Source organism: Erithacus rubecula (genome assembly GCF_903797595.1).
Source record: "Erithacus rubecula genome assembly, chromosome: 14".
Lineage (NCBI taxonomy): Eukaryota > Metazoa > Chordata > Aves > Passeriformes > Muscicapidae > Erithacus > Erithacus rubecula.
Window position 1 is genome coordinate 2,890,831 of NC_136666.1, and position 22,392 is coordinate 2,913,222.

General features: G+C 53.2%; 2 protein-coding genes across 2 annotated transcripts in view; both read left to right on the forward strand.

Moving 5' to 3' along the window:
• Nucleotides 1-18,706, forward strand: part of CPEB1 (cytoplasmic polyadenylation element binding protein 1) — a 37,293-nt gene extending 18,587 nt beyond the window's left edge. The window contains 11 exon segments of the mRNA XM_079317944.1: nt 10,289-10,503; nt 11,998-12,247; nt 12,504-12,617; nt 12,730-12,819; nt 13,619-13,755; nt 14,713-14,911; nt 16,292-16,386; nt 16,600-16,680; nt 17,360-17,416; nt 17,418-17,429; nt 17,431-18,706. Of these exon segments, the coding sequence (XP_079174070.1) occupies nt 10,289-10,503; nt 11,998-12,247; nt 12,504-12,617; nt 12,730-12,819; nt 13,619-13,755; nt 14,713-14,911; nt 16,292-16,386; nt 16,600-16,680; nt 17,360-17,416; nt 17,418-17,429; nt 17,431-17,472 (1,292 nt within the window). The 3' untranslated portion in view covers nt 17,473-18,706.
• Nucleotides 18,707-19,505: 799 nt separating this feature from the next.
• RPS17 (ribosomal protein S17) lies at nt 19,506-22,079 on the forward strand (the record flags this gene model as incomplete). Its single annotated transcript, XM_079318053.1, is given in 6 exon segments — nt 19,506-19,619; nt 19,830-19,853; nt 19,856-19,983; nt 20,376-20,481; nt 21,526-21,591; nt 21,955-22,079. Coding segments are annotated over 6 exon segments (519 nt in total). The 3' UTR covers nt 22,036-22,079.
• Nucleotides 22,080-22,392: the final 313 nt, after the last annotated feature.

Here is a 22,392-nt window from a genome sequence, read left to right on the forward strand (position 1 = left end):
GCTGCCATTCTGTTTCTCTGCCTTTAGCCTCCCAGTAGGAGAGCACGTGTGCTGAGGTGTATCAGAGCTCAGAGGCAAGGAGGGGTTAAGAGGCAGTGAGGTGTGGCTGCCCTTGATGGTATCCTTTACCTTTGCTGCCCTGTTTCTCAAGGGGTACAAGCAAATGGGGTCTCGATCCAGTTTTTGTGTGGAGAACAGCAGTGCAGAGCACATCTGTGTGCAGATTTTGGGTCTCCCTGCCTGGCTCTCAGCCTGCATTGCCTGCTGCTTGGTCTGGCTGGCCTGTCCTGCCCTACATTGGGAGCTGTCCCTATGTGGGACAGCAGACTTGCCCGTGGGGAAATCATCCTAAAACCAGTCTGTTAACACTAAATCTGCAATGCTAACCTGGAGTGTTTTTAGCAGGATCAGATCTTCTGGAGAGGATGTTGGGCTCTCTAGGTGAGCCCAGCAGGTTCATCTTCCTGATGGCATCTGATGGAGCACCTTGCTGTATCTGCCTCTCTGTTTGTGTGAGCCTAAAGCTGCTGGTGCAGCAACAGATTTTAAGTTTTCCTTGGATTTTTTTCTTGAGACTGCAGCTCCAGCCTCATCTGTGCCCTCTGCGGGGTGGCTGCTGCTGTCTCATTCTCCACCTTGCAAGGTTGCAGCTCCTATTGCTCTGGTTCTGGGGAAATGGCCCATGGTATGAAAGTGCTGCTGAATCTTCCCAGTCCCTGGCTCTTCTGCTTCCCAGAGCACAGCAACTCATTTTTGCAATAAGCTTGCTTATCTGTAGTTGCTTAAAATCTGTCAGGCTGGAGCTGTGGGCAGTCTGTTGTGCGTTGCCTGGCAGATAGTGATGTCTCAGAGCATGAATCTCTCTGAAGTCTTCAAGGCAAAACCCCGTCTGAAAGATGAAAGAAAGGACCTGTTGCACAGGAAGAATGGTTGTCGTCATGGATTCCTTTCCTTTTTTCTTGATAACAGCAGGAGGGATTCAAAAGCTGCTCCCCAAGGTCAGGCTGTTTTGAGAGTGTCCTCAAATGCTGTGTGTGGTAGAGGGCACCTTAGCCCCCAGGGGAGAGTTGCTGCTCTGCCTGGGGTGGCTGTTTATAACTACAGCATGGCTGTCACTGGCTTTCCTGGAGTTGCTTGAGTGCTTGGATGCAGAGCTTGGGGCAGAGGATTTGGGTCCTCAGTTCTCCATCTGTTTAATTTGCTGCTTGGCTAACCCATGGTAATCTCCACAGAGCTCTCTTTTGTGCATGTCCAGGTCTCTCCCTGCTGTTTTTCCTGCTGTCTTTTGGACAAGTGGCTTCAGAACACTTAGGTGTGCCCTCAGCTCCCGTACATTCCTGCTTGGCTATGTATAACTCCTCCTTATGTTAGAGGAAGATTTCAGAGGCTCATTCTGATGGAGAGCTCAGTGTCTGGACAATACTAGGTTGGCATCAGAATCTCCAAGAATTTTTTTTTCCCTGCCCTGTCATGAAAGGGGTGTGTTGGTGTGGGGGGAGAGCATTCCACCTGAGTGAGATTTACTTCCTTCTAAGCCTAAGTATGCCTAGAAGACTCAGTGAAGGGTTCCTTTGTGCTGCTGGGATGAAGAGGGAAGGGCAGCTCCTGCTGACCTTGGACCTGTGCCTGGTTCAGGAAAATAGGTATCCATAATTTTGGTGGTGGCCCTGAATTGCATGTTTTTTGTCTCCTTTGTTCCTTGGAAAGGAGGATGGGCTTTCCCAGTAGCATGGTTCTTTGGGAGCAGCTTGCTGATGTTCAGAGTGCAGTAGTGGAATCACAGATGTGTTGGTGTTGCTTCCTCTGTGAAGGTTGTGGATGATTGCAGCATAAGGGCACAAAGCTGGGAGCTGGTTTGACTCTGGGTCTCCTGTTTGGTGCTGGTATTCCAGAAGTACCTGAGACAGCCTTACTAAAAACTTGTCCCATGCCATCCTAGTGCTTGTAGTGCTTTTCTAAGGACTTACTCGATGTGGGTACTTAATAGGCCCTTGTTCCTTGAATGTTTACTGAGCTGCTGACACTTAGTAGGCTGATTCCTCAGTGCTTGGCTCCAGCCACCTGTGCTGGGGAGTGGGGAGCACTTAATAGCTGCACACTGCTCATGTGGCAGCTGTATTTGATCCTTAACAGAATGAAATATATCAAATAAGTAAAAGAAGTATCAAACCTGAGCTTGCAATTGGTTTCTAATGGAAGTTACTCTCAATCCAACTCTCAAAGCTTACATTTGAGCAGCTTCTCTTAAAACAGGTTTATTTTTATCAAATAGAGGAGTAACCAGAACAGGAACCCAAGCAGCATCTCTCCTTGTATCCAGCCAGAACCGAAGTGGGTCAGGGCAGCTCCAGTCCTGTGCTGAAGGCAGCTTGTGGGAGCAGGCATGTGCCACCCAAAACCCTCCCCTTCTGTCAGGGAGGGGTGTTTGATTTGTGGCTTTAGGAGCAGCCCTGTGGCACTGTCCTGTGGTGATTTGGAGAACATTTCTCTTGACTTACTCTGGAATTGAGCCTTAAAAGGCATGTTCCCTTCCAAGGAGAGCGTTGGAGCTGCTGTTTGCTGGGTCTGCACTGCCCCAGGCAATACATGGCTTAGTCTTTCCTGTGATTAGTACTGGAGGTAGCAGCAGGGAGAGTGGTTTAGTGTGTGCAAGCCCTGGCCTGGAGTAGGATTCATCCCCAAAATTGCACCAGTCAAATGAGAGATGAGGTTTTCCTCCAGCCTTTGCACTGCTAAGCATATAATCAGTGAACATGACAGTTCCTTGCTGGGCAGAGCTGACCCAAAAGGCTGTGCTGCAGCAACATCAGGAGCATGGGAGCTCTCTAGAAGAGGCCTTTTTGACTCAGTGCCTTTACTGCAAGCTCCACAGCACATGCTGGCATGAGTGCTCCCACATGGAACCTGCACAGGGAACAACTTCTTGACCTCTCCCAGTGTGCCTGTAGCAGAGGCTGTGGGCCCTCTGCACTCTTGGCAGACTGGGGTTTTTAGGGTAACTCCAGTTGGGAGGGGCCTCTTGAGGTTATCCAGTCCAGCCCTCTCTCAGAGCAGCAGTAGGAAAGCTGCTGGAGGGTGGAAGAAATAATGTAGTCCAAGGGGTCTCCAGGAACAAATTCTGCCTTGGTGTTTTCACAAAAACTCTTAAGTGGGTACCTCCCATGAGCTGGCTCAGAAATTACCCCTTCCAAATGATGCTGTGATCCTTGAGCTGTCACTGCACAAGAGGCTGGGGCACTGGGAAAAGCATCTCCAGCCAGGATTGCAGCTTCTATTCTCATGTCCAAGCTCACTCCCCCTATGCCTGGTCCCTTAGGTGCTGGCAAAACAGCTGAATCACAGGTGCTGTCTGTGCTGCTGCCAGTGCAGAGCTGCTCTTGGGCACAGCAGCTGGTGCCATGCATTTGAGAGGACATGCTGGCTCCCTCCTTGCCCCTCTGCCTGGTTTTCTCCCCAAAAATGTGGAGGGGAAGGTGAGGCAGACTCCCAGGCTGTGATGCTAAGGGGTGCAGACCTCTGGAAGGTAACTGGCAAGCTGCAGACATCACTGGTGGGGTTTGGGAGTGCCAGTCTAGCAGTGGCTTTATGTCAGCTGAAGGCCTCAGTGATGCTTGTGTACCATTTCTCAAAGAAAATTGAGTTTGGGACTAAAGTCTCTTTTCAGTTGTTTTTCCTTCACTGCAGCCTGCAGAGGGGTCTGGCCAACTCCCTGCCCCCTTCCAGACAGTCCCCCTTCTAAAGGTGGTATCCTGGCCCTGACATCCCCAAACTGTGATGCATCTGAGGATGAGTCACTCACCCTTATCACGTCAGGTAACACACAGAGCACAGTTTGCACCCTAGATGTTGCAGCAGATAATTGAGAGGAGTTTGGTACTTAAATATAGAAGTGTTTGTTCTTGAGGCTTGCAAAGCTGAAGCTTGTTGTGCAGAATTTGACCTGAATATGTTGGCTTTTAAAGCTCTCAGGGACTGATATATGTTAAAACCTGCTCTATTTCAGTGTTCTGATCTTTTTAAAGACAACTATGGTTGTGGCAGCCTGCTTAGTGAATGCAGTTACCTGGGCACTGGAATCCTGAATTGCATTTTAGCTGTCTCTTCTGATTTTTGTGTTTACCTTGGGCAGCTGTTTTCACTTCCTGGAAACACACAGGAGTGAATTCTGTGCCTCAGGAAGCTGTGATCCCCATTGTCAGCTGGGTCCTGCTCTCAGTGGCAGCAGAGAACCAGTGCTCTCAGATGTTAATGCAATAATCTTCTGCTTTTTCCCAGTTATGCTGCTGTTTTCATTTTTCAGGGCAAGTGACTTACCATCTTGGTGCCAGAACCAAGAATAGACTTCAGGTGTCCTGACTCTAATTCTGTGGTTCAGCTGTGGGATCATGCAGCCTTTTTTTATTCCCCTGCCCCCTTCTTAGCAAACCAGAAATAGCTGATGGAATATCTTCGGTTTTTCTTTGCCCCAAATGAACAATCTATGAGGGCAGAGGTTCCTCTTTTGTAGTTCAGGAAAAAAAATGCTCTGTGCTGTAGGTCCTACTTAGATGATGGTTTCTGCTGGTTTGATTACATCTGCAGTTCTGGGAAATGCTTTTCTCCAGAGCTGGTAGCTGGCTCAAGATTACTGGGGCTTCTCTGGTGGTGCAGCTTGGAGAGGCCTGTGTGCCTTGGACTTTGTATGACTCCTCTAATAATGGCACTGACTGTTTTTTCAGTGGAGTAATGGGAATTTAATGGAATTTGGGGGATTAGAGCTGGGCAGATCCTCTGGATCTCAGTGTGCTGCTCAGGTGAGCTCCAGGGTTCTAAGGACACAGTTGTTTCACCTCTGGGCCTTATCCCATGGCTGCTGTACTTAAGAGGAAGAAAATTTTGTTCTACTGCTCTTGCTTGCAACTCTTCCTTGGGTTTTTTCCTCTCCTGTAAGTTTGGTGATCAGGGAGAATGCAGTGTCTGCCTTCTCTGTGCCAAGCAAAGCATGTCCCTGTCCTGTGTGATCCAGCCCCATATCTGCAGCTGCTGCTGACTGTGTTTCAGTCAATGTTCCTGTGGCTGTGCAGGCTCCTTGCAGGCAGTTCCAGCTCCCACAGCTGCAGGTGAGAAAGTGCTGAAATTTAGGATTAGACTGGAATGTTGATCATTCCTTCCCTGCTGTGAGATTTGAGCTACTTGGTGCTTGTGTGTGAGGAGGGTCAGCTCACTTTGGCAGCTTGTCTGGCTGTGTCACTGCTGAACTACATCTGTAGGAGGTGGTCGAGGTGCCCTTTTGCTTTTCAGACATGCAAGTGTTTCTCTTGCCATGGAGTCTGTTCTCAGTGTCTGTAGGAGGTGCTGCTTTTTGGCTGACTAAAACATTCAGCTTGCTCCCACCCCACCAGGGTAGAGCTTGGCTGGGTGGTAAAAACTGCAGACAAGCTGTTTTTCTGGAATTGCAGCAGGCCATTGTTTAGGACATCAGCGCTTTTTTTTAAAACTTTACAGGCTTATTTGATGCATGACAAAAGAAAATGCACTGTATTCAGTCTCCAGGGTCTCAGTCACACTGCTTCCCTCCTCTGCTGCCCTGCCCCACATTTTTATATGGTGCTGCAGCCTCTGGGCATGGCAGGTGTCACCAAAATGTGGCTTTTCTGCCTTGCTTCTTTTGGTAAAGAGCATTCCTGTTGATCTCTGTAGGGAGATGGTGGCAGGTGGATTTCCAGCCTGTGTAGTAGTTGGTTGCAGGGGGAGGTCTTAACAGCTTGCCATCCTTGTGCTGAGTAATCTCTGGGCAGACTAACTTCAGGAGATGGCAGTGTCCCTCTGCCTAACCTTGCTGGGACTGCCAGCCTGCAGAGGTGACTCTGACAGCCTTGCTCAGACAGGTCCTGGACTCTCCAGAGGAGGCTTTTTCCAGCCCTGCAGTGAGTTTCAAAAGGCTGGAGCACATCTCCACAGCATAACTTCCAAAAGTGCCTGTGCTGCCCTGGCCCTGGGGCTATGGCCAGCGTGGTGTCAAGCTGCCTGTGCAGAGTTTGTGGGTGCCAGACACAGCTGGCAGCTCCAGGACTGGGCCTGGCACCCTGCTCCTGCTACAGGAGTCCTTGGCCCACTCTCCACCTGTCTCCAGACTCAGTGGTGTGGCTGTGTGGCAAATGCTGTTCTCAGCCATGGGAGAGCTCACACTGTTCTGAGTGTGGAGAAAGAACTTGAGTGGAAGCACCTGGGCATCTGCTGGATAAGAGGGATTTTTGCTCAGGGCAAGACTCAGTTTCTGGGTAGTTTGACTAAACTGGTGTGCCAGGGAGTGAAGAGTATCAGCACTAATCTCTCATGCTGCTGGCTGGGTGGTCTCCTGCTGAGCTGAAGCTTTTTGTTCATAGGGCAGTGTGGAGGTGGCTGTGCTTCTGGTCAGCTCTGTCCATCAGGTGTAACTTCAGTGGGTGCTCCATGTGAAGTGTCTGGATGTGGCACTTGGTACTCTAATCTAGCTGGCAAGGTGGTGATTGGTCAAAGGTTGAACTCTATTATTGGAGGTTTTTTCCAGCCTAAATGATCCTATTGCTCTTAAGGTGTTATCCAAGGTAATAAACTGTCATTTGTCATCAGCTTAGTGGTTATTTTCTCAGAGCCCTTTTTTCCCTGAGCTGCTGGCAACAGCAATCCTGGGGGTTCATCTTTACATTCATCTTTTACAGAATGGGCATGGGCAAAGCTACTAGAAAGGTCTGCAAATCAAATGGCTGTGAGTTACAGTGTGCAGGGAAGAACTATGTGCTCCAGGGTCCTGGGCAGGTGCTGAAAATCTTAAATTGTGTGTCTTAATGGTGGAGGGAATAGCAAAAGCTGTTTTTAGTGCTTGGATTGGACATCTTGCTGTTGGGACACTTTCCCAAAGTGTGTTCTGAATTGCAGCTTGTGCTGTGGAGCAGCTTGAGATGTGGGCTCAGTGTAGCTGCTTGTTTCTGTTGAGTGCCTGGCTCAGGTATGATGGGTCTGAGAGTCTTGAGTGAGCTGCCCTGGGCCTCTTTTGGGGCCTGGGGTGATGCAGGAGTAATGGTGTATCCAAACAGTGGCTGCTAGGGAAAGCTTGGCAGGGGAGGAGGAGTAGTTTAAAAAAATGCTGCTTGACCAGGCCTGGCAATGCCCTGTGGTGTCATGGCTGTTCCACAGAGCTCAAACCTGCCTGTGCTGGGCTGGCATGCCCAGAGATGGAGTGGAGCATGCTGGCTCTGTGTCAGGTGTTAGAGCTGCAGCAGTGAGTCAAAAGTCAGTGCCTAGATTCTATTAAAAGCTCCTTTTCTGCTGTCCCCTGCAGAGGAGCATGGCTGTGTGCCTTCCTTGCTGCATTGAGCTGAGGCAGGAAAAGTTCTAGAAGCTCTTAGTGTGCAAGGAGTAAATGGGAGTCATTTTGACCCCTGAGTTAAAATTTCCCCTCTAGGTGTGAAAAATACTTCTATGTACTCATGTTCTTTTCTTACCATGAATAGTTCCATGATATTTGCTTTTTCACTTTGGGACTTTCAGGAATGTTTCTGACTCCAGGAATTGCTGATGCATCTTGCATGTGTGTTGGGAATGATATTTTTTTTACCTTATGCGAGCTGTCTGCTTGGAAGGGGAGACAAAGCCAGCTCCCCAGGGAGAAGCATGGCCCCAGTGCCTTGAAGGCTTTTTTTTTAGGGGGCAGCCTGTACTGGGCTCTTGTGCCCCATTCTTCAGGAGGGGTTAGGTGGGTTGGAGCAGGGAGTTAGAGCAGGATGCCTTTGGGATGGTGCTGAGGAATAGGATCTGCATGTCTCATGCAGGTGTTTCCTAGGCTACCTAGACCACACAGCCTGGTCACTGAGCAGGGATAAAAGAGGAAATGGCTGAGTTTGGCTCATGGCTTTTCCACCCAATGTCCCTGTGAGCAGCTGTGGGTACCAGGTGAAGCTGAGTCAGGCATACTGGGGGGATGTGGGGTCGCCCACAAGCTCAGTTTGTCCTGTAGAGTGTGTAATCAAGTGCTGCCAGTACAGAGCTGTCAAAGCTGCTGGACTGGATGGAATCCATCTGTGTTAACAGCAGGATGCCAGCACTTGTCCAGGATGTGAGGTTAGGATTAGGGCAGTTGAAGCCAGCAGGGTTTTGTGTGTTGGTAGATGCCCAGACAGTAGATCCTTCTAAAAGACCAGTAATCCTGCCACACTTCAGTGTGCTTCTACTGGCCTTACTGGTTTTGTAGCTGCTGTGGGAGCTGAGACATCATGGGAGAAATGCATATGTGGTGGTGGAGATGAGGGAGACATAAATTGGGCAGAGCAGCTGGACCCTGTAATACCACTGGGAGCTCCCACTGAGCCCCAAACCCTTTGCTGTTGCATCCTAAGTAGAGTTCTGATTCCACATCTCTGCTGACAAGGAGATGTGGGGCAGGACAGCATTATGTGGTGGCAGTGTGCCTGGCCTCAGCTGCAGCAGGTCTCTGGAATGCTGTGCAGCTGGGGTCAGCACAGGGCTGCCCACGGTGCTCGCTGCCGGGGGAAGGAGGGCGTCAGCGCGGGAGCGTTTGTTGGCAGCAGGGCTCGGGGCTGTGGGATCAGCTGCTTTGCTCTGCCTCTTGTGCCGTTTAGTGACTAATCAGATTTTGGAGCCTGTTGGACAGATTCAGCTGTCTCCCCAGAACAATACGCCAGCTGTATTTTTAAACACATCACGTGGCTTCAGGGAAGTCGGCAGAGCAGAGTGCGGCTCGCTGGGGCTGGGAGATGCTGTGTCCTGCTTGGAGCTGTGACTAGGAGGGAGCATCTCCTCCCTGGCTCTGTCACATTCCCTTGGTGCCAGGGCTCCTGCTGGCTGGCTCTGCCCAGGTAAGGACTGCTGGGCTGGCCAGGATTTCCCTGTGGCTGCAGGGCTGGGTGCTGCCTGTCCAGGAGGGCCCTTTCTCAGTGTGGTCACAGGTGAGTTCCTAGTCCCATGATGTGTAGCTGAAGGGATGAGGCTCTGCAGATTTGAGAAGGTGTTGTTACTGTTGCTGAGGGCTCTGCCTAGAATTGAGGGAGATGCTTCAAGTAAAGGACCCACCTGTATCTGTATGAAGTTGCTGTTGGGGTGGTGAGGTTTTTCCCCAAGTGTGGGGCTGGAGATGCCAGCTTCAGGGCAGGTGTGCCATTGGATAATGCAGTTTGGATGGGTATATCCCAGCATCTCTCCTCAGTCGTGCTCAGCAGCTCTCCCTGGTGCTGACACCACACTGTGCTGGTGTCTAACCATAGTGCACTCGAGCATGATGGTGTCATTCTCCTGGTTTGGCTGGTGGCTTGGATTATTAATCCTCACCTGCATGGGAGTTGCTGAAAATCTGGGTTAAAACCTTGTGGTTCAGCTTGCTGAGATCAGTTAGGGCTTGGAGGATCTCAAATGGATCCTGAATTTGCTTTGCTGAAAGCTTCAGGGCAAGCTGCCTTGTTTTGCAGCCTGTGAATGATTAAAACCATTTCTGAATGCTTTGCTCTTTTCACTTGGTTTGGGTACACATTTAGCTTGCTGAGACTTGCTATTTTTGAGTAGACTGGCTGGTGTTGTGCCCCTGTGGGCTCCCTGCCCTACATTCCCTCTTGTGGGTGGCAGTTGCCCCCACATGACTGACCAGGATGTGGCTTCATGGCCTTTGGATGGCCTGGTCCTCTGCTCAGAAGCAGCTCTCTTTGTAGGGAGATGTTTTTCTGGATTCTCCTGAGTAGGAGGAAAACCTGCAGTGTGAGGGAAGCAGTCTGACACATCCCTGTCTGCAGGCTCTGGGGCAGAGGGCTGACCAGACAGACCTGCTGTGAGCACACACCAGGGATGGTGAAGCCTCTGTCAGCAGCCAAGGCTGGCTGGCACCCTCTTGGCTGCTCACAGCCAGCTCCTGGCAGGGGTGATGTGAGCAGTGTCCCATCTCAGTCTGAAAATTCATGCTGGTGGGCCAGGTGTGCCTCCCACTTGTGTGTGCCCCCATCCCAGGGGGAGCTGTCCCCCTGAGTGCCAGCTTGCTCCAGGGCAGGTGCAGGGGATGGCATGGTCTGGGCAGAGGGCCCTGTCCCAGAGGTCTTCTGAGGTCCATAATCTGGGATGTGGGACCTCTGAACTTCTTCCAGATTAAATGGATTCTCTGTTCTCTGCAGTTCTGTCTGGGTTCAGTGATGGCAAGCAGGCAGTGCCACCTCCCAGACATGACATCTGTGCACTGACAGGAGCCTGGTGGCCTCCTGGGCCACTGGAGCCAGGGGAAGGGGCAGTGTTGTGCTGCAGCCCTGACAGACTCTGTCCCTCTCTGTTGCAGTTCTCAGCATGCTGAGTAACCCTCTTGGGAACGTCCTGGGGAAGCCCCCACTGGGTTTTCTGCCTTTGGACCCCATTGGTTCAGACCTGCCAGAGAAGTTCTCCACACCATCGCTGAGGAACTCGCGCTCCCTCCTGGACTCGCGCTCCAGCAGCCCCTCGGACTCGGACACCAGTGGGTTCAGCTCTGGCTCTGACCACCTCTCAGACTTGATTGTAAGTTTGGGTCTTGAGGTTTTGCTCTTCTGGTTGTTTTTTTTTGGGGGGGGGGATGGGGGAGAGCAGGGAAACACTCAGCTGCCAGCTAGAGCCCTGCCTGCTCAGGAAGGGGAGGAACGCTGGGAGGAGCAGTTGTGCACATACTGGCACAGCCCAGGGTATGGGAGAAAGGCTGCCCATGCAGTCCTTCAGCACAAGCCAGCAGTATCCTTGTATTTTTTTATTTCTAATGTTCTGGCTTTTTTACTCTGTGCTTGCAGCCTTACTGGGTTACAGTAGTTCCCAGAGGGATATTGGGTGCTTGAGCTGGTGTGTGGCAGGGCTGTGTCTGTGCCCTGATCCCAGCAGAAAGGTGGCTGATACAGCCTGGGCTTCTCAGGAGCCACTGTCCTTGACTTTCATTGCTCTTCCTGTTTGCTGACTGCACTTCTCTATCTTAGGGTGGTTTCTTCTAGAGCAAACTGTGTCTAGCCTGCTCTCATTCCCTAAAGCACAGCTAAATTTGAGAGGCAGGGAGCAAGTGAGTGTCTGGCTGCCCCAGTCTGCTGGGGTTGGGTGCAAGTGGCAGCTCTGGGTGCCAGCAGGACAGCCTGGCTCCAGCCAGCTCTGGGATGCTGCTTCATGGCCTGGCCTTGGCACAGAAGGACAAAGCCAGGAGCTGTTCCAGGCTCTGTTGTGGTGTGACTGTGGCCTTGATCCCTGTGTTGGGGTGGGTGTGAAGGACAGAGCTGACTGGATGTGGGGTTGATTCTGCTGTGATCCACCCTGGAGAAGCAGGCTGCGCTGAGTGCCTGCAGCACCCAGGCAGTGGTGGTGGCAGGTGGTGCAGGACACAGGGCTCTCTGCTGGCCTTGTTTGTAAAGGGCAGGACTCTCAGCATGGCCCTGGTGTGGGTGGCTGCTGTGGCAGCCCAGGGACAGATTTGCAGCACAGCTGGCACTGAGCTGTGCAGAGTTTTGCTTCCCTGCTGTTCCATTAATCTGAGCTTTCCTTCCTGCTGCCCTGGGAGGGGCCTGCAGTTCATGGTGCCCACTCCCTGGTCAGGCAGCCCTGGAGCTGGGCTGTAAGGATTAGATCCAGCTGGTACCTGCAGAGTCCATGGGCACTTCCAGCAGGCCCTACCCACTGCAGGCACAGCACAGAGCCTGAGGCTCCTTCTGGGGTGCCTGGTGTTCCCCAGGGTGACACTATTCTTGAGGCTGTATGGCCAGGGGTAGGTGTTGACCTGGTGGTCTGTGAAGTGCCTCCTGCTTAATAATCCTTGCTGCTGATGATAGGCGTGGGTTCAGTAGAGAATGGCCCAGGGCTTTCCTAGGGTGCCAGGATGTGTTGGGGCTGTTGCTTTCTTGCTTCTGCCAGGCCTCAGAGGGTCTCAGGAGATCCCTGACAGCTCTCTTGCCATGGGCAAGGGCAGGGCCCCAGTGTGATGCCTCACCTGTGGCATTGTGCCCCTACTCAGAGCTGGATTTCAGTGTGGCCTTTCTCTTGCAGTCAAGCCTTCGCATATCCCCTCCTCTGCCCTTCCTGCCTCTCAGTGGGGTGTCGAGAGACCCCTTGAAGATGGGAGTGGGATCCCAGCTGGATCAAGACCAAGCTGCCCTGGCTGCAGTAACTTCCTCCCCGGCCAGTGCATCAAAAAGATGGCCTGGAGCATCTGTGTGGCCTTCCTGGGACCTTCTGGACTCTCCAGAAGACCCCTTCAGTATTGAAAGAGAAGCCCGGCTTCATCGGCAGGCAGCTGGTGAGTGCAGGGGGGGTCCAGGGGATGGTCCCACACTTGAGGGAGGGCAGGTGGTCTCTGTGTAGACACTGGCTGAACAGAGTTTGTTCCAGGCCCAAGCCTGACTCTGGCTCTACCTGCCAAGAAAACAGGTGGGTCTGGGCAGCTGTCTGTGGCTGTGCAGCTCTGCTCAGCCTGTAATTGGGGAATATGGGGGGACCTGTTGGAGGGTGAGAAGTAAATGATCCTGTACTGAATATTACTGGTCTTCTCCAAGCTGTGAATGAAGCAACCTGCACCTGGAGTGGGCAGCTGCCTCCCCGAAACTACAAGAACCCTGTCTACTCCTGCAAAGTGTTCCTGGGAGGAGTCCCATGGGACATTACAGAAGGTGAGCAGCCCCTGGAAGGTGAGGCCCCACACCAAGCCCTTGGGTGCTGACATTGGGAACAGAGCTTTCTCAGGTCAGTAGGGGACACTGACCTCTCTCCTTCTGTTTGTAGCTGGGCTGATCAACACTTTCCGTGTTTTTGGCTCCCTGAGTGTGGAGTGGCCTGGTAAGGATGGCAAACACCCACGCTGTCCTCCCAAAGGTAATATGCCTAAAGGTAATACCAAACACGGTAGGGTTACTTTTTTCCCATGCTATGTTACAGCACGGATGCTGGGATAGTACAGCTGCATGCTGGTGACTGGTTGGTAAAGAGCACCTGGGTAATGTCCTGTCCTCACCTGGGTCTGCACCTGAACTGCAGAGCACTGGCACCACAAACCCAGCCTCCTCACCCATCCATAGCAGGGTTGGACAGAACTGTGGGCTGGGGGAACTCTCCTTGGGTGTTTTTGGGAGCCCCATGTAGGGCTGTGGCTCCAGAACAGCTGCTGCCCCCACTGCCAGCATGTGCAGCTGGGCTGATGTGTTGTGTGAGCAGGAATTAGTTACTGGGTGGGGAATGGCTGGTTTGGAGGGCTGATGGCCTCATTCAGTCACCAGAACAGTGTGAAGTGGAGTCCCTGGCATTCAGGGACTTTAAAAGCCTGGACTGTATTTGAGCCAGGCCACCCTAAATATGAAGTAAGGTCTATGTTTTTGCAGACCTTGTTGTGGCCAGGCTGGTGGTGCCCACCTCACATGTCCAGGTGTAGTTTGTGGATGACAGACAGTGGCCCACATGGCCCTGGACCTGGGCATCCTGCTCATTCTGCTGTGCTTGGGTTTGGGCTCTTCCCAGCTTGGCTTATATGTAAGAGTCTGCTGGGAACAGCAAGAGCTGCCACACAGATAATTCAGGTGGCACCCAAGCGTGATTTTGAGGATGTCTGCAAACTGGGGTGATCTGTTCCTCCTCCACCACAGCTCTGACAGCTGCTTCTTTCCCTTCCCTTCCAAAGGATATGTCTACCTGGTGTTTGAGTCGGAGAAGTCGGTGCGTGCGCTGCTCCAGGCGTGCTCCCAGGACCTGCTGAGCCCTGATGGGCTCAGTGAGTACTACTTCAAGATGTCCAGCCGCAGGATGCGCTGCAAAGAGGTGAGCAGAGCTGTGAGAGCAGCTCTGGCAGCAGGGCATGTGGAGGGAGATCCCTGGAGGAAAGGAAAGCAGGGCTGGAATAGCAGCTGAAGGCATGCTGGCTCCCGACTGGCTGAGTGCTCTGTGCCTGTGGTAGGGATCAGTGTGTCAGCTCAGTGTTTGTGTCCCTCACACCAGCTTATGGAAACCAACCTGGAGTTTCTGGATTGGTGGCAGACCCTGCCTTCAGGCCTCAGTTAGTTGGGACAGAGCACAGAAACAGGTATTTGACTGCTCTGTGCTGGTTCCATCACACCTTTGCTTGCAGAGGCAGACTGGGATCCCTCAGGTGCTTTGTTAGGCCTCCTTTGCTCAGCAGGCAGGTATTTTGGATCCTAGGCTGCTCTCCAGCATGGCCTTCACTGGCTGACCTGTGTTTTGAGGGTGTTGGGGATGCCAGAGGCTCTGCTTGGACTTGTAGGAAAGGGGGACCTCAGATCATGGACAACTGCCTGAATTCAGGGATTTACAGGATTGAGATGTGGCTTGTAATCTAGACAGGCACAAACTAATTGTGCTGTAGACAGCTCTCCTGGTGTCTGGCAATTGGAAGTGCTTCTGTGCTCGGTGATTCAGTTCTGCCAGAAGCCTCTCTCCAGAGACCACCATCAGCTATAGAGCAGATGGGAGCTCATGATGGAGCTGGCACTGGGTGATTATTCCAGTGTTCCACTCCAACTCCATGTTGGCTCCTGTGCTAGGAGGTACCTGACTGGGCTGTAAATACTGGTGGAGGGATGTGGATTATCCCCAGGAAACTGCTGGCTTGGGTTCTAGTGTGGCTGGAAGCAGAGTTGGTTTTGGCCCCTTGTGGGCTGTCCGGAGCTCTAGATGAATGTGGACCCTGAGCAGCAATAGATAACAGGTTACATTTGGAGCTTGGGGTGAAGTCTGAGGCTCAGGGGTTGCTGGTTGCAGGTGCAGGTGATCCCGTGGGTGCTGGCCGACAGCAACTTCGTGCGCAGCCCCTCGCAGCGGCTGGACCCCAGCAAGACGGTGTTCGTGGGGGCCCTGCACGGGATGCTGAATGCAGAGGCCCTGGCTGCTGTCATGTACGACCTGTTTGGAGGAGTGGTCTATGCTGGCATTGACACTGACAAGCACAAGTATCCCATAGGTAAGTGATGGTTCTGCTGGGATTGGTGGTTCATGGCTGCAGCGTGCCCTTGGCTTGTCCTTCAAGCAGATGCTGACTCTCCTACAGTCTGTGCTTCTTATCTCCTGGCCCTGAGGGGGACAAGACCAGCTTTGGAGAGGGCTGATAGACCTGATGTGCCTGGGAATTGGAAGGTCCTGGATCATTCCAGAGCAGCCTGAAGTTTTGAATATGCCTTAAGGCATTGTTGAGGTTTCTCTGTCCTTGTTCAATGCTGTTAGTAGTTGTTGGATGCTGTTGTAGCTGCTTTTCCATTCCCAGGGCAGAGACAGCTGTGGGTCTTAACCCACTCTTGGGCTCTTGTCACCAGAGCTGAAACATGGTATGTTTGAGGTATATGTGTACCTCCCTGGAGACCTGACAGGCCAGGGGACAGCACTGAGGTGGCTGGTCTGTTGGAAAAACCCCACAGCTTGTACCTGAGGATCGGCTTTCCAGGCTCAGGCTGAAGCAAGTCACAGATCTGGGGAGACCTGGTGTTGCCAGGCAGTAACAGTGTCAGAGCTTGTCACTGTACTTGGACAGCAGTCAGGCTTTTCTCCTTTAGGACATGCATGTGGTGCTGCAAAGCCCCTGAAATGCTTTTAGGGGGGCAGTCTCAAGGAGGGTGGGAATGTGAGTATGAGACTTTAAACAAATCCTCAGTGTGACTGTGGATGAGGTGTCACAGAACATCCCTGTTCTGGCCTTGTGATATCCCACTGTATGACCCCAACCTCCTGTGGTTCATGCAGAGCCCAGGTTGCTCCAAGTGGGCAATATCCATCTCCCAACACTTCCACCCTTAGAGCTGTCCTGAAGTCACAGCAGTCAGAGTTCAGTTTTGGTAATTAAGCTGTGCCCTGGTTGGTTGTGCTGATTGAGGGCATCTCCTGTAACCCCAAAGTGGACCCAGGCCCTCCTGCCTGTGTCCTGTGCATTGCTTTGGGAGGGGAATGGATGGGTTTTGAGTGGCACTTAGTCCTGTGGCTGAGCTGTAGAGATCTGCCAGTGTCAGACCTGGAGCTTAGCAGAATGTGGCTGGAAGCGAGCAGTGCTGGAATGCTGCTGACTAGCAATGAGACTGCAAAACACAGGGCTCTGGGGTGAGGGGGAGGCTGGAAATAAAAGCTGCTGAGACAGCTCAGCAATGGCATATTTCAGGTGTAGTGTGTATTCCTGCTTCTCCTGGGAATGTGTGCCTGGAGAAGGAGGCAGGAAGAGTCCCCAAGCCCTGGATACCATATCCCTGTCAAAACTGTTCCCCTGTCTGAGTGGCACTGGGGAAAGGGTGGTGCTGACAGTGGTTCTCTCTTGATCTCTGCTGTTCCTCTCTAACTGTTGTTGTCTGGCTCATTCCAGGGTCAGGCCGTGTCACCTTCAACAACCAGCGCAGTTACCTGAAGGCTGTGACTGCTGCATTTGTGGAGATCAAAACCACAAAGTTTACCAAGAAGGTGAGTGGGGCTGGTGAGGCAGCACATGGAGGGGCCTGTGTCATGGGTGGTGCTGCTGGGAGCACCAGTGTTCATGGGCTTGGCCCATATTCCTGCTCAAGCAGCATGAAGTGGGGCTGCTCCTCTGCCAGCCCTAGGGGTGCTGCTGGGGATGGGTTTGAGGTACCCAGGGAGAGGGCAGTCAATCCATGCCCACTGCTCCTCCTCCTGCAGGTTCAGATTGACCCATACCTGGAGGATTCCATGTGCCAAGTGTGCAATGCCCATCCTGGCCCATTCTTCTGCAGAGACCAGGTAAGAGCAGTTCTGCAGCTTGTGTTCAGGGGTTTTCTCAAGGAGGAGCAGGCCCTGCTGCTGGGTTTGGGGATATATACACTGGCCCTTGCCCAGTGGGCAAGATGAGGCCCATCTGGGAGGAGGATGGCCTTGTTTTGGGGGAGGTGCAGCCATCCTGAGGAGGCTAATTCTGGTTCTTGTCAGGAGGCCCAGGCAGGCAGTGTCCACCTGGCTTTGAGCTAGGGCTGCTGCAGCTTGCTGGTTCTGTGCCAGCACTGGGAACTGGTGTGGGAAGTACTGGTGCCCCTGAGGGGAGGCTGCTGCTCTGTGAGCCATGATGAGCTGGGGTTGGGGTGCGTGCCCCTGGGGCTGGCTGAGGCACGGGGAACTCTGGCTGACATTGCCTCACTGCAGGCAAAGGAGGTTGGCTGGGCTCTGGCAGCTTCCTGCAGAGCTGGGATAGGATATGAGCAGGGAATAGGAGTGTGGTGGGGAGCCCTGGCAAGCTCAACAGCTGCCCCAGTGCCCAGGGCCTGATGTTCAAACCTGTCCAAAAGATGGAAGCTGGGCACAACAGACCCTCCACAGCATCACTGGCATTCATTCTCTCCCAACCCACGGATCCACCGTGCTGGTGAGGGCTGCAAAACCAGGCAGTGAGGGAGGCTGCAGTGTTGCCCTTGTGCTCTGCCCACAGATCTGCTTCAAGTATTTCTGCCGCTCGTGCTGGCATTGGCAGCACTCCATGGAGGTTGCTGCGCCACCACCCGCCCGCTGATGCGCAACCAGAAGAGCCGGGACTCCAGCTAAGGGGCCGCAGAGGCGTGGGGCCGGCAGAGTCCTGGCAGAACCTGCCACCAGGAGAGCGCAGCAGCGCCTTGCCGGAGCCAGGCCCGGCTGGGAACGTTCTTCCTGAGGACTGACGGGGAAAAAACAAAAATCTTACATTCATGTTTGCACTTGCTGGTCTTTTTGTTTCTGCACTAATGCACAGTGAGTTTTGTTGGGGTTTGTTTGGGGGTGTTTTGAGAGGGGGAGTGCCCCTCAAGCCATTCTGCAGTTCCCAGACTTTGGTTCCTGGTTTGCTGACGAGAAGCAAAAATCAAAAATGAATAAACCCAACCAACCAAGGGCCATGTGTCGCGGAGGTGTCACCGCAGGCGCCTCTGACCTGGTTTTTTTATTTTTTAAAGGCGCTTTTTTTACATTCCTTGCAATACTGGTGGAGAGAGCGCAGGTCTCATTGGTCATTGTTTTGCCGTTGCCATACAGTGCCTTTCCATTCATTTACCCCCACCTGGATGGTGTGACCTGGGTGTTCAGCTGGCGTTTTTTACTGTAACAACAAGGAGACTTTGCTCTTCATTTAAACCAAATCATATTTCATATTTTACGCTCGAGGGTTTTTACGAGTTCCTTTTTACACTCTTAAAAACAGTTTTTAAGTCGTTTGAAATGAGGGATTTTTTTTGTTTTCCTGGCAGCTTTTAACATTATTGCAATTTGTGTCTGGGGGCTGCTGGCAGGACGTTGTAAATCCAGGGGTTTGCAACGGGACAGGCCGGGCTTTTTTTTTGTTTTTGGATTTGAAACTGGACGGGATGAGGATCTCTGAGCTGCTGTATATAGTTTTAAATAGTTTGTTGCACTTTTTTAAGTTGCACTTATGGGGGGTTGATAGAGGTTTTTAATCACACAAAGTCACAGGACTTAACCTTTTCTTTTGTAACAAGCTAAAAAAGGGCTGCGTTTTGGTGGATGATGAAGGTTCCTGGGAGCCCTTTCTCTTAGAGGGGACAAGTACTTTTCCTTTCCTTCCCAAGATGTTTGGAGTATCAGTGCAGTCGACTGAAATGCTGCTGCTGGGATTTGAGACCTTAATTATGCTGATCATTATTATTTTGTTACTTTCCCCTCTATTGGAAGCTGTGTGCCAAAGAACCAGTGTCATAATTTCTCCCTCTTTACTATGATTTTTTTTTTCTTTCCTGCTGAGCTGATGTTGCATTGTTGCATATCCCAGCTGCTCTTTGTGGGGTTTTGTGAAGCTGTGTGTGAAGTCTCTACCTCATTGTAGTATATGCAGGCAAGACTGCACTCTCCTACAGACGTGTGGAGTAAGCTGTGGTGTAGTTTTTGGCACATAATAAACACGTTGCAGCAAAAAACCCCAGTTTTCTTGTGCCTTGTGTCCTTCATGGGAGTTCTCCACAGCTCAGAGGGCTGTGGTGTCACTTCCTGAAGGTGTGGGGGGGAGGTCTGGATGTGTTTTGGAGGGAGGGATGGATGGAGCTGTGAGTTGTGGATGCTCTAGGTGGGAGCTCTATCTGCTGGGCAGTGCATTTTCAGGTTCCGTTTACCCGAGGTCTCTGCGGGCCCCTAGGCTCCAGCTGGAGCTCCCCTAATTGCAGCAAGAAGTTAATGAGGCTGGGCGGAGGGGCGGGTGTTCTCCCGCTGTGGCAGAGCGGGCGCTGCTCCTGCCGGCTGTGAGGGAGAGGGAGCCGGGGCTGCTCTCTGTGGGGCTGGGGAGGGCTGAGTTGGGCTTCGCTGCCGCAGCGGCCACCTTGTGTGCCCCATGTCCCTGGAACAGGGAGGGCTTTGGCTCCTTCCACGTCCCGTACGTAACTGCAGCAGCCCTGCTGTGGTCACTCCTCCTTTAGAGCTGGGTGGTGCGAGTTGGTGAGTGCCCAGCGTTGTCTGTCAGGCCAGCTGTGGGAGGGGCTGGTGCCTTTAGCACCGCGGGTTCTCTCGCCTTCCCTTCCGCGGCTGCTCCCTGCGGGGCCGGGGGCGCTGTGGAGCCCTGAGGCGGCGGGAAGGGCCGAGCTCCGCCGCCGCGCCCCGCCATGGCTCCGCCCCTGCTGGGAACCTCCGAGCCGCCAGGGGGCGCGCTGCGCGCCGCTGGTTTCCGGCGCCTGCCGCCAGCTTCCGCTCTCTTTCCGCGGCCTGCAGCTGCCATGGTGGGTCCGGACTCGCCATCCGCCGCCATCCGCGGGCGGGCCCGCGCCCCTCGCGGCGGAGAGCGGCGGAGGGGACCAGAAAGGACCGGGGCGAGGGGCGGCGGGGGGCGGCGGGAGCCGGGATGGCTGGGGAAGGGGGGACTAAGGAGAGGGGCGCTGGGCCTGAGCTCGGCGGAGCCTGACCGGCGGCCCTCCGCCCACCCCGCGTAGGGGCGCGTTCGGACGAAGACGGTGAAAAAAAAGCGGCGCGGGTGATCATCGAGAAGTACTACACGCGCCTAGGGAATGACTTCCACACCAACAAGCGCGTGTGCGAGGAGATCGCCATCATCCCCAGCAAGAAGCTGCGCAACAAGATTGCGGGGTGAGGAGCCCGCGGGCCTCCAGTGGGCTTTGGGCAGCCGGGGGGGGGCCCGAGGGGTTTGGGCAGGCGGGAGGTCCTGGGGGACTCGGGCACGGCGTGGGGGTTCCTGCTGGGCCCTGCATTCGAAAGTGATTACGGTCCCGCCCGTGGCCGGGTCATTGATAGTGCAGGGAGAGAAGTGCGAGAGTTTTCCCGTGTTTGGGGGGGTCTGTGTCTCCCCCAAACCCTGTTGCTGTCGGACACTTTGTCTGTGATGTCCCCTGGAGGTGGTGGGATGATGCTGGGGTAGAAGGTGGCAGTTGTCTTCATCCTGCCGTGGTTCCAGGATTTGGGGTGTGGGGAAGGGTGATGTGAACTCTGGGAGAGCCCAGGAAATGCCCGCGTCCCCGCAGGTATGTCACCCACCTGATGAAGCGAATCCAGAGGGGCCCTGTCCGCGGCATCTCCATCAAACTGCAGGAGGAGGAGAGGGAGAGGAGGGACAACTACGTCCCGGAGGTGAGGCTCCAGGCTCCCCATCGCTCTGTCCTGCCTTCTGTGTCTCCATAAACCGTCCCAAGTTTAAAACAAACCTTCAGCCAGGAGAAACAGGAGTGTTTGGATCAAGGGGGCCTATGTGGATCCCTCCAAAGCTGCTACCTGCCACAGGAAGGGCAGCTGACTTCTTGTGGTTTAGTTTTTCTAAAGTAAAATTCGGGAAAAAACTATTTGATGGGAAGCAGGATGCTATTTTAGAGTGGCTGAAAACCTGCTCTGCAGGTAGCATCCCCAGAATTGATGGTTTTGGGAAAACATCTTTGCCTTAAACCTCTGTTTGGACGGGGTCAAGATCTCACCTGGGTGAGGTGGTCCAGAAAGGCTTCCTTTGTTCCAGGAATATGTTCCTATTGCTCCTAAATCTTGTAGCCTTCAGGTGCAGCACATCTTGCCCCTTTCCCCAATTTTCCCAGTGGCTCCTGGCAGAGCTGTCTGTTTCTTTGCTGGTACCAGAGAGGGATTATAGGGAAGGGAGTCCAAGCAGGGAAGGAATGTCCATGCTGCAGCTGTTGGTGCAGTGTCAGCACACAAACCTGTACTGTGTGGTTTCTTGGAAAAATCCTAGTGTTACATAACTCTTGGGGAAGGAAACCTGTAGAGTTTTGGCGTCTGGAGAGGGTGGAGGAAGTTCTACTGGGATTAAAGAGCAGGAGAGCACAGGTCCTGGAGGTGGGACAGCCTTTGTTGGCACCATGGTGGGCTTGTGTCACAAGGCAGCTGTGTCACTGATCACTGTGCAGTACAGGGTCCAGTGCCAGCTCCTTAGCAGCTTTGGCCTGGAGCAGGTTGGGCCTCGGTTTCCAGAAATTTGCCATAAAACAGGCTTTTCCCTCTACTGCCTCTTGTAGTGTTCAGTCAGGAAAGCTGTGTTCCATCAGGATGCTCCTGGCTCTGCTGCTGGAACTGTTCCCTGCAGCACTGGGCTGAGACCAGAGTGGCCGTGGGGACACCCAGGTAGTTGTGGGACTTTACCAATCACACCTTTTCTCTCCCCTCTGTCTCCAGGTCTCTGCCCTTGACCAGGAGATCATTGAAGTGGACCCAGACACCAAGGAAATGCTGAAGCTCCTGGTTAGTGGCCACAACTGTTCCCTGCCCAGCTGCTGACATGTCTGTGGCACACCTGCTGCCCTGGGTGGCTGGATGGTGTTAAGGGCATCCTTCCATCTGGGGTCCCATGGGAGGTTTAATTTGTGTGGCTTTTGGAAGGGCAGAGGCTTGGGGGCTTTGCCACCAGCAGGGTGGGGGTATCCATTCTGATAATTCCCTTACCAGGGAGTCAATCTCCAGAGCAGGATGGTCTCCCCTGCTTAGAAAACCTGTGTCTACCCTTTGTGCTGCCACAGCACTTCCCACACCTTCCCGGAGGAACTTGCCCCCCTGTCAGTGGGCAGGATGCTGTGACTGATCCCATTGTTCCTCTGCTGTTTCCAGGATTTTGGCAGCCTGTCCAACCTGCAGGTGACACAGCCCACAGTGGGAATGAACTTCAAGACACCCCGAGGAGCTCTCTGAGTCAGTCCCTATGTGTTGCTTTTCCAATAAACGTGAGGAAACCATCTCAGCCTGCCTTGCTCTTTAGACACCCAGGGGATGAGGGAGGGTGGGTTCCTGGGATGCTGCATTGGGGCATGTGGATGATTTAACACCTTTGTGTGTGGCAGCATCTTTTTGTGTTCTTTCCTGGCAGTTTGGGGTGTGAGGTGCAAATCTGTTTTTTAGAGGCTCTCCTGCCTTTGGGGCAGCCAACCATGGTGGCTCCTTGGAGCTTGTGGGAGCCCATCCTAGGTTTGCCTATGCTTCTTCCAGGTGGACAGCCCAAGGAACAGGCTGTGCCACAATAAAAGGTGGTTTTTATAATCCTAATGGTAA